Source organism: Nomascus leucogenys, chromosome 22a, assembly GCF_006542625.1.
Source record: "Nomascus leucogenys isolate Asia chromosome 22a, Asia_NLE_v1, whole genome shotgun sequence".
NCBI lineage: Eukaryota > Metazoa > Chordata > Mammalia > Primates > Hylobatidae > Nomascus > Nomascus leucogenys.
In genome coordinates, this window is record NC_044402.1 from 71316620 (window position 1) to 71328653 (window position 12034).

At 37.7% G+C, this 12034-nt stretch overlaps 1 protein-coding gene across 4 annotated transcripts in view; it reads right to left on the minus strand.

Annotated features, from left to right (window-relative positions):
• Positions 1-3197: 3197 nt before the first annotated feature.
• Positions 3198-12034, minus strand: part of TLK1 (tousled like kinase 1) — a 171138-nt gene continuing 162301 nt past the window's right edge. For all 4 annotated transcript variants that reach the window (XM_003254252.4, XM_030802753.1, XM_030802751.1 and 1 more), the window contains 3 exons: positions 10297-10408; positions 9241-9348; positions 3198-5071 (listed from right to left, as the gene is read on the minus strand). In XM_003254252.4, coding sequence (XP_003254300.1) covers positions 4895-5071; positions 9241-9348; positions 10297-10408 — 397 coding nt within the window. In that variant the 3' untranslated portion in view covers positions 3198-4894. The remainder of the gene's footprint in view (positions 5072-9240; positions 9349-10296; positions 10409-12034) is intronic.

The following is a 12034-nucleotide window of genomic DNA, read 5'->3' on the forward strand; positions in this document are numbered from 1 at the left end:
GCTTGAGCCCAGGAGGTCAAGGCTGCAGTGAGCTGAGGCTGCACCACTGCACTCCAGCCTGAGTGACAGAGAACCTTGCTCCAAGACTCCAAAATCTGTGTTTACCAGTTATGTGGCTTTACTGTTATTCCCCCCTCCAAATGTTTCTTCCTTTGTAAAACAGGGATACTGTGATCTGTCCTACCTCAATCAGTTGTTACTAGCAAGGAAACTCTGGAAAATATGACAGGTATCTGTGATGAAACAGCATCACGAGGGCATGATCCTTTCGGCAATTAGTTCACATATACAGCTACTACTTTTTGTTTCAAATTGCTACATTTCCTCACCTTCCATTTCTGGACAATCTAATCATCACTTGTTTGAAACCTGAGTCAAGCACTGTGAAAGTATTTCTTAAAATAATTAAAATTACTGCAGGAAGCAAAGCAGACAGAATTTTATAAATAGGGCTAATAGAATAATCTTTGAGTTTTAAAAAGCGATGATGACAATAGCAGCTTATATACAGTACCTACTTATGAGCTGGGCATATAAGTAAAGGTTGAGTGTGTTACATACGTGAATTCACTTATTCCTTCCTTGCAGCCACTCTGCACGATGGGTAGTTATTATCCTAATTTTCAGATGAGGAACCAGAAGCACAGGTAGTAAATGTTAGTCAACATTTTAATCCAAAGACTCTGGTTCAAAAAAATTGAGATCTTAACCTATTTTATTGACCTTCTTAAAACAGTCATATGGGCCAGGCACTGTGGCTCACACCTGTAATCCTAGCACTTTAGGAGGCCCAGGCAGGTAGGTCGCCTGAGCCCAGGAGTTTGAGATCAGCCTGGGCAACATGGTGAAACCCCATCTCTACAGAAAGTACAAAATTAGCTGGGCATGGTGGCACACACCTGTAGTCCCAGCTTAAGCCTGGGAGGCAGAGGTTGCAGTGAGCCAAGATCATACCACTGCACTCCAGCCTGGGTGACTGACAGAGTGAAACCCCATCTCAAACAAAAACAAAACCAGTCATATGTGTGTAGATAATCCACATCCCTATTACTTTAGACAAATGAAGATTTCCAGGTGAAAGCCATGCATTTTTGTACTAACTATAACTCTTCTACCCCATTCTCTGGCTCTCTGCAAATAACTTTAAAAGTTGATTTAAACACATTTACTCAAATCTTTCCTTTTCAAAAATTATAGAATTCCGGGGGTGGGGGGGTAATCCTCAAAAAAGAGAAATGAAGGGAAAGTAGGGGAAGGTAAATGGAGATGTTTATGTTGTAGGAAATACATCTAATTTAAATTGAAAAACAAGTTATATAAATTCTAAAACTGCCGAAGAATGAACTGAAACACAGGAACTAGAATTCCAATTTAATTCTAAAACTAGCTGCTAAAAGCACGCACTTATTTATTTATTTTTGAGATGGAGTCTCACCCTGTCGCCCAGGCTGGAGTGCAGTGGTGTGATCTCGGCTCACTGCAACCTGGGCCTCTGGCGTTCAAGTGACTATCCTGCCTCAGCCTCCTGAGTAGCTGAGATTACAGGTATGCACCACCATGCCCAGCTAATTTTTTTGTGCTTTTAGTAGAGATGGGGTTTCACCATGTTGGTCAGGTTGGTGGTCTCCAACTCCTGACCTCAAATGATTTACCTGCCTTGGCCTCCCAAAGTGCTGGGATTACAGGTATGAGCCATCACTGCCAGCCTAAAAGCATTTTTTGAATTAGATTAAATCTTCAGAACATTGAAATTTAGTATATGTAGAAGAAAAATCATCAGTTAACAGGTCAAAATTTAAGGCAGAATTAAAGAAAGACCTGTCAATGGGCTTTTAAATGTGTAAGTAAGGTTAAAACATTCACACAAAAATCAAACAGCAATGTAATTAAATTTTAAGAGTAAATTAACAATCTAGGTGAACTGTACTGTACAACTAAAACACAGCTAATAGCATGAGGGCAATCAACATTACTGCATTTAATAAGTAATGATGAACAGCAAAACAACACACAATATACTCTTTAGATGTTTCACCGAAGCTCTTCATTTTGACTTCATGTAATGAGGTGTTTGTTCACATTTTATATGCCATTTAAACTGACAGAGTTGTTTTAGAAGGAGATGGCAGTGAGTGTTAAAAAAAAAAAAAAAAAAAAAGAAAAAAAAAGATTGAGTCTTTATTTTTGAAAAACCACCAAGTATCTCCAACTCCCAACTTACAAATTAGGGTGGTTTCTACACTTACTTCCTCTCAACATGCACACACTAAAGCAAATTCAAATCAAAGAAAGATTTTAAATTCATATGCAAAAACTGTAGATTTTACCCTACATCAGTGCTGACTCTTAAAAGAGAGGCCTTGGCTATCATCTTAGGGATGTAGGACATGCTTTAATTCTGAGGACAGACACCAGGAGACCAGAAAACAATAAAACCCTAAAAAAAAAAATAGTGTCAAAGACTGTCAGAGTGACCTTGAAATCATTTAGCAATAGATACCAACTTTCCATGTGAGGGTAAAAGTTAAGTTATTTAATGTGGCTCAATTAGCCATCTTGGGCCTGCTGGGTCACTGGCATGTTATTCAAAATCTGTAACATTTCTTTGGGTAACTTTTAGAAGGAAAATATGGGTCTATAAGTTGATTCATCTCCTACACATCTTTGATTTTAAAATGATGACCTAAACCCAGGTCAAGAAAACAACTTCATTTCATGGCTTGTTTTTCCCCTTTTCTGCGTTCTGCCACTAGCAGTCGCTCTCATTCATTTGAAAGTAAAATGGCAAAGCAGTGATCTCTAGGTCTGCACTACTTAACTTACCGAACTTCAAAGTTAGATTTACACACTCACTTCATATCTCCCCAAAATTTTAAGGAAAATGGGCATTTTCTTTTAGTTCAGGAATTTAAATGATACTTTATGAACATAGTACTTTATAATTCATAAAGACGGAAACTCCAACAACAAAGCTGAAAACTTGCAGGCAGCATGTAAAGCACTCAATCAATGCTAAGATTTCATTACTGTGTAGTATTTTTTTAATAGGATTTCTCTCTGCTCTACAGAGGAATGGGTATAGCCAGCCCCTTAAACCACTCTTGATAGTTCTAAGTGTTACTTACCCAGGAGTTGCCTTGATAATGGTTATTAGGTTTAACTTTACCAGCTTGAAACAATTTACACTTGTCTTGAAGTATACTTAAGGAATTTATTCAGCTGATTTTTAAGTAAAGGAGCTCAGTCAATATCCTACCATCTTGAAAGCTCCCTTCCAATGTAATTTTCATAGTCTTTACATTTTAACTGTCATTGTTTATTACTGTTTTGGCTATATTCTCTACAATTTCAGCAGCATTTTAAAGAGACAATGTGTCTATGTACAAGGAAAAAACAAAATGGCTTGCAACATCAGAAATACAGTTTAACTGTACAATATTAAAGAGAATCCGTGGTAAGTATAACCTTTTTCTGCAACATGAACAACTTACATGTAAGTATCAGCATTATGAATGTGACAATAAAGAAAAAGTCCTTACAGGAGTGAAATACAGCATCCTGAAAAATACTGGTTTCTACCCTACAAGGCAGTTAGAAAATGTTCACATTTTAACAAATCTGTACAAACCACAAGAAATTTGTTTATGGGACCATCTTGCTGATAAGAACTTTCTAGAAATGTAGAATAACCATGAACAAATTAAAAATCTAGTATCTATGTGTTCTATAGCCCTAGAACCCAATAAACTGATTTAAAAAACTCAATTATGTCCAACATGGATCACTTTTACATCTTGTTAATGACTGTCTGCTTTTTAGTATCTCTCTATGATGTACAGTCAACTTGCACCTTCTAGGTCATTTAATTTTTTAGCAAAGAAGCAACATCATTTAGCAGCAATTAGAGCGCCTTCAAGAAGACTTAAAAAAAATACAATATCCAATTAGAAAAGCCATATTTTAAACATTTGTACAAGAATAAGCTGCTGAAACTTAGTAATTGAAATATGACATCTGTACAACAATTTACAATAGAGCTAGAAGGGAATTTATCATTATCCTGCATAGAACTGGTCTGCATTTGGTTACATACTGTCACCTGTTTTGATGAACAAGGCCTGGTAACAAAAGAAAAATACCTGTTATCAATTCTAACGTGTTGAAAACACTGGCAATATTATAATTTAGTGAATTCAACTGATTTCAAACCAAGCAGCTCATTTTGTCAAAGGTGTAAAGTATTTAGAAATAATAGCTCTCCCTTTAATATAACCAGTGAAAGAAAACAGACATGTGATCTCGAGGTACAACTTGGTAAAAGTCTGAATAGGCAAATGACAAAGCCTAACTTTGTCCAAGGATTCTAACTCTCACATTCTATTACTATAAAACACAACTGTCACTGTCATTCAGTTCTTACTTTGGTTTCAGCAGATTAACTAACTGCCAAATGCTGAAGAATGTATCCAGGCACTATAGTTCGTATGTTAGAAATATGTCTCATATTTTTCCATGTGTTTTTAAATAATGAAAAACTACCCTTCATATTAGAACTCTCTAGTAACAACCAAATGTATTTAAGTATTATAAACGTTATTTACAGTGTTCCCCCAAATAAACAAATTTTTTTTCTTCTATCTTAACATGGTATTCCTGTTTCTGTGTAACAGGCAGTCATCCTTCACTGCTCAAAATTATAGTCAGAAGTGTGCATTTATTCATTGTCCATGATCCACTCTCATACAAATGACACTATGAGGAACTTCAGTTCACAAACAGTTCTTAACCATGTCTTGTGTAAAAAAAACAAAAACAAAAAAACACTCAAATGCTCTCAAACTTAAGTGTGCATCTGGAAGCAATTCAAAGATATCATGCCAATCTTGGAGGAAAGTCAGTAAGTAATTATGCTTGAAGAAGGGGGCGTAGGGGATGCTGTCAGCCCAGCCATGTGTAGGTTTCCTGAAGAATTTGATCTTCTCATGTGTGGGAGAAGGTATGGGTCATTTGCCAGCTGGTGCACATCAAATCGATCTTCTTTTCGATATGCCAAACAGCGTCTTATAAAGGCCTCAAAAAGAGAAAGAAAATGTCAGCAATTAATGATCTTTTTCCCTTCTAAATATCAATCAACTGAATCAACAGAAGGATGGACACATTTAAGACATAAGTAAATCTCATTTTATCGGAAGTTCAAACCTTAAAAAAAAATTCTGTAGCTATAAAATTCTCACTCCAAATGCAACTCACCGCTTGAAGCCCCTGCAGCGGTTCACTTTACAGTCTAAATTACTATTGCAACCATTTGAACTTTTACTGGAAAGTTGTTTCTGCTTATGAAATTCTGAAGACTTCTTTTTCTAGCATTTTTCTTCTGCTAAACAGTCCTCCCACCCTTATCCCATTTTGTTATCACTTCAGTTTAGCAAAGGGTAAGATGCCATTTTCAGCCATTATTTTTTTTCCTACTGGCATAAAGACTTTCTTTGGATGAAGAGATCACTGAAGTGACACTTCCATTAGGGACATTGTTTCCCAGGTTAACCCTATGCATCATTACACTCATGGAAAAGCTAAATAAATGGAACATAATCACTTTTTTTTTCTCAAACCAATTTTACTTATTCTTTGAGAATAGCCTCTTACAAAAAAAAAAAAAACTTTTCCTGAAGTGTAACACATTTTTAGAAATGCACACAAATCGTAAGTGCATAGCACAAAGTAAATACATCTATGTAACTGGCAACCAGATCAAGAAAAAGAACCTCTGAATCCCCCTCATGCCCGGTTCCAGGCACTGGCTCTGTCCCCAGTCGAACCTGGGTAACCTTTATCTTGACTTCTAACACCATAGTTGAGTTCTGATTGTTTTGAATTTTATATAAATAGAATTGTAAGTTATGTTCTCCTTTGCCAGGCCTCTTTCACTCAATATTAAATTTTGAGGTTCATCCTTTTTTTGAGGGGAGGGAACAGATAAAATATTCTCAGGAGGTAACTGGTAATTGTTTCCCTTTCTTACTGCTGACACTAGAAATTAATATATACCATTAAACAGAAGTATAATCACATTAAAAGGTAACTATTTTGCACTTTCTTTGCTTTGAAATTCATTAGAAGTATATTTTTCTCTAAAAATATACCTAGCTATTCTCATTTTACCATAGCTTACTGTTTATTGGAAGTCGATCGGATCCCTTAGAGGTCTTATTTTTTTTTTTATCTTTAACAAAGTTTCAGAGATCACTTTGAAAAATGATTAAGATGGAGAAAAAACATCAAGACTGATATGTTAGAGTTTGAGGGGTGGAAAGGCTATCAATAGCAAGGTTAAGGTTAAGTCTGCAACAAATAATGTACTTAAAGATGCCCACACCAAGTCAGGGAAAGTGCTTGGCAAAGGTATCTTCTGTAGTGATACAGAATATAGGGATATTATATATTACATTAAAATATTAATATTATATAATTGTATCATATTAATATTATATCCCCCCAACAACCCCTTAACCCTTCCTGGATTCCAGATCTCAAGAAGGTGACTGTGGCGCCTACAAGAGCCTAAGGAGAGAACCAAGAATGGCTAAATGAGACGTTGCCTTTGGCAACTCCACTCCTCCTCGTCTTTTCGGTCAGTATTTAAAAAACGATCTTGCGTCAACTAAATTCATTTAATTTCTGTTCTCAGTGAGGCTATAGACAGAAAATAAGATAAGATTTAGATGCTAGCACAGTTAAAATATTTTTAAAGGAGTCATGTTTATCTTACAAAAATAATTCATTTTGCTTTAGAATATTTATCTTTTTTTTTTTTTTTTTTGAGACGGAGTCTTGCTCTGTCACCCAGGCTGGAGTGCAGTGGCGCGATCTCGGCTCACTGCAACCTCCGTCTCCCAGGTTCACGCCATTCTCCTGCCTCAGCCTCTCCGAGTAGCTGGGACTACAGGCGCCCGCCACCACGCCCGGCTAATTTTTTGTATTTTTGGTAGAGACGGGTTTTCACCGTGGTCTTGATCTCCTGACCTCGTGATCCGCCCGCCTCGGCCTCCCAAAGTGCTGGGATTACAAGCGTGAGCCACCGCGCCCGGCCCCTCTTTTGTTTTTTTGAGACAGGGTCTTTGCTCTGTCACCCATGCTGGAGTGCAGTGGTGCAATCTCACCTCACTGCAACCTCTACCTCTTGGTCTCAAGTGATCCTCCCAGCTCAGCATCCCGAGAAGCTGAAACTAAAGGCACGGGCCCCTACACTGGGCTAATTTTTATATTTTTAGTAGAGATGGGGTTTCACCATGTTGCCCAGGCTGGTCCCGAACTCCTGGGCTCAGGCAATCTGCCTGTCTGGACCTCCCAAATTGCTGGATTATAGGTGTGAGCCACTGCGCCTGGCCTATTTGTTTTTTTTGAGACAGGGTCTCACTCTGTCCCCCCAGGTTCGAGTGCAGCGGTATCATCATGGCTCACTGCAGCCTTGACCTCCATGAGCTCAGGTGATCCTCCCACCTCAGACTCCCAAGCAGCTGGGACTCTAGATGTGTGCCACAATGCCTGGCTAATTTTTGTATTTTTGGTAGAGACCAGGTTTTGCCATGTTGGTCAGGCTGGTCTTGAACCCCAAGGCTCAACCACCTCTGCCTCTCAAAGTGTTGAGATTATAGGCATATATGGCTACTAAGCCTAGCCTCTTTTTTTTTTTAAGAGATGGGGTCTCATTATGTTACAGCCCAGGCTGTTCCTGAACTTTTGGCCTCAAGTGATCGTCTTGCCTTGGCCTCCCAAAGTGCTGGGATTACAAATGTAAGCCACCATGCCTGGCCTATATTTATCTTTTTAATTGTCAAAATGTTTTAACCACCATTCACATAATTTACAAAAAACCAATAAAGATATAAGAGACAAAATGGAATGCTGGACAGTTCTAATAAACACAATCAGATTACACAAAACCCAGCATATTTTCAATTAGGTAGGTTACTATGACCCCAAACATCTCGCAGTATTTATCTGCACTATGTAAGAATAACAGAATATAGAAACTATATAGTGTCTGTTTATGAATTATTCTTATGGCCTGAACTATTCACACCAGAAAAAAATAGGAGCTTCATGTGTCTTATGAATTTGACGAGGTTTAAAAAAGAGAAGACTACAACAGCAAGCCACAGAGAAAAGAGCTTTGTGATGAGTGCGACAGAGGAGTAATAAAAACAGAAACACAAAAGGCTGATAGGATGAAGGCAGGAAGATATTGAACACCAAAAAAGTTTTGCTATTAATTAGAAATAGCTATTTCCTGTAATTTTATTATACAGACATATGGATTATACTGGATTAGCTCTCAAGAGCTAATACAGAGCAGCATAGAGGTCAAGGCTACGGACTTTGGAGTCTGGAGGAGTAGATACTTATAAGCCGCAGCTCTGCTGCCTACTAGCTGGTATGATCCTGAACAAGGTCCTTTTGCCATGGCATGGCTGTTCTCCTCTTTTATAAAATGGGAATAACAGAAGTACCTATACCTCATAAGGTTGCTACAAGATAATGTATATAAAAGCACTAAAATAAATGGTATTTATTACTTTCTTTTTTTTTTTTTTTTTGAGACCGAGTCTCGCTCTGTCACCCAGGCTGGAGTGCAATGGCATGATCTCGGCTCACTGCAAGCTCCACTTCCCAGGTTCAAGTGATCCTCCTGCCTCAGCCTCCCAAGTAGCTGGGATTACAGGCATGTGCCACCATGCCTGGCTAATTTTTTTATTTTTAGTAGAGGAGGGGTTTCACCATGTTGGTCAGGCTGGTCTCAAACTCCTGACCTCAGATGATCTGCCCGCCTTGGCCTCCCAAAGTGCTGGGATTACAGGTGTGAGCCCACCACGCCCAGCCTTATTATTACTTTTAATATTTCTTATATACTTATATATCTCAGTATTAACATAAGCAGATAAATAATACATAAAAGGTAATGATGAGCCCAGATCTTGTGATTTTTCCCTAATTTTCAAAGTAGCAGCTGATGAACATAAACAATCAGAGACCATATTTGGGTGCTTAAAAAATAAAAACTATAGCAACCAGAGGCTGATGCAACTCCTTTTCTGAAAGTAAATCACCAGCCCCTGCTGGACAGATCCCCTGCAGCAGCGAGTCTTGTGACTTTACTTACTGGAAAGTACTTACCTTGTTGTCAGCACAACTGATGAAAGAAAAGTTACTTCACAAAACTCATTTACAAAAATTTAATACCTTGGCTTCACTGCTTACAACTGGTTTTACAGGGAACTGGACTTCTGTGGCTTTTAATATTGTATTTTCTTGAAGAATGTCTTGTTGAGATTGATTGTGACCAAATGGCTTTAAAAAAAAAAATTAAACGTTGAGATACTTTTCTCACAAAATATTTAAACATAGATATCATTTCTGTTTAAGCGAATTCCCAAAGCCCAAAATCCAAATATTTTGTGTTCTAAAATCTTCCTCAGTTATTTGAAACCTGAGATGAATTCTCATACAAACAAGGTATAATTGATAGCAGGCCAAGAAAGCCTATCTAATAGATCTTCAACATAGATTAAACACTGTAAGAAGAAGAAAATAATGCTGTTGCAATATAAGATAAAAATATAAAGAGAAATTTAAAACTTTATTCTGAATAAACAATGAAGTTCAGTTAGAGAAGAGATGAAGTAGTAATGAAAATGTCTATGACAATTTCCAAAGAATAAAATAAAAATACTTTGTGCATCACAGGCAAATTCAAACGAAAGAGCTCTGGATCCCACACAAATCCCTTAACCTCTCTTCCCCTATTGATGAAGGGATGGGGTGGGATGTGGGCTAGATAGTATCTATGGTAACCTGCACTTCCAACTTCAATATAAAAAGAAGTTGGGAAATAAGACTAAGTTTGATGCTATTTCCCTGATGAGCAACAGGGGGAAACTGCCCACCCAGGCCAAACTGTGTGTGTGGGGGGGTGGGGGGTGTAAGAGGAGGTCAGGTGAATGGTGGATAATGAAAAGTATTGATTCCAGTATTCCCAATAGTAGACAAATATTGGCATGTTAACAGATAGTTACTTTTCTTAAAAAAAGGAAAGAAAGCAAAAAGTAGGTCAAGTAAACTGGTGTGACATTAAAATAATTCTGATCCATGGAAATTTTAGGAAGAAATAGAGGAGAAGCCTGGCTTTCTTTAGAAGGATCTAAATTGACTTTAAGTTAGTGAAATTTTGCTTTTAAGAAGGAAAAATTCAACTTAATTTATCTCTGTATAGCTGAAGGCTGGTAGAATTCAATTTACCTTTCTACCATAAAGACACTGAAAGAAGATGACTCCAACCGACCATACATCAACCTTGTTGGAAATCTTTGGTGGCTCTTTTCCAACTACAAAACACTCAGGAGGTAAATACCTGTAAGTTTTGTGGGAGAGAAAAAAGGTTACTACTGACAATCTGTAACTTAAAATCTTCTAAGTGTAAAATCTTAGACCACTAATTTTATTCATACATAAACTCTAGGACTTCCATCAGTGAAAATCATCAACTGAACTTCTAGAGCATTTACATTCTTTTATCATTTAACTCTAGAGCCAACACATACAACATTGTGATAAAGTTCATTATCTATCTATCTATCTATCTATCTATCTATCTATCTATCTATCATCTCTATCTTATCTACCAAAACAAAAACTTAAAGAGGTTACAATGGTCTAATTTAGAGTATCTAATAATAGTAGAAGAAATCCTCTCCCATCCTCTTTAACCACTGTTCAAACTGTAGGCACTTCTCTCCCTAAAATATATACCTGATCACGTGGTTCTTTTGTTCAAACAACTTCCGACAGTACTTACTGCCAACAAGACCTTTTATCTCTTGTTTGTAACACAAGACCCATGCTAATCCAGCAACAACATACATTTTCAAAATCTGCATACACTATTTTCCCCCACCCTAACCTGCCAAATTGCCTAGTCAAAACCAATTCACTTGCGTCCCCACTCCTTTATCCTCTGAGCTTTTGAATATGACAATCACTCCTGCCTTCCCTAATCACTCCAATTACTTAGCATCTTTTTTTCTTCAAGACCCACCCAACCCCCATAAGCCGCCTTTTGCTTCTCCCCAGGTGGCTCTGCTTTTCTCTGTTACTGCACAATGGTGCAATGCCTCTATTATGGCATTAAACTACAATCACACCAGACTGTGAGCAGCTCAAGGAACTCTTATTCACTGTGCAGTTTCAAGCACTAGCAGTGTCTGACACACAATGGGTATTCAAAATTACTATTTTAAAAATATCTAAGTCCTACTTATAAGTTCATAATTTTTTTTGATACAGGGTCCCACTCTGTCACCCAGGCTGGAGTACAGTGGTACGATCATAGCTCACTGCAGCCTCACACTCCTGGGCTCATGTGACCCTCGCACCTTAGCCTCCCGAACAGATGGGACTACAGACGTGCACTAGCACGCCCAGCTAATATTTTCTTTGTAGTGATAGTCTTGCGCTGTTGACCAAGCTGGTCTCGAACTACTGGACTTATGTGATCCTCCCACCTTGGCCTTGCAAAGTGCTAGGATTACAGGCATGAGCCACCACACTAAGCCAGTTCATAATTTTTAATAGATGAAGGGTAAAAGTCAAATTGTCATCTCCAGTTATAAGTAAAAGATCCATCACAGGGATGCAAGTATCTCACACCTCAAAAATTTAGATAAAATTATCAAAAGGAATAATGCTGCTAAATGGGAATTTACTTTTTAAAAAAAAAATGCAGTTTTGTATTCACTATGCTAAAATCATTAAGATTTCAGCAGGATGTTGACAGATCTCTTAAAAAACACATGAAACTTCCGTGAAGTAAAACCACCAAAGATAACCAATAACTCATTTGTAATGCAGTAAAAAGCTAGATTTATCAATAAAAGTGTGTATTTTATGCAGGTGTCTATGTGTGTAACTGAAACAGGAATGGCTTGTAAACATTAAGCTATACTCTCTCCAGGCACGAGGTGTATGTATGCAAGGAGAG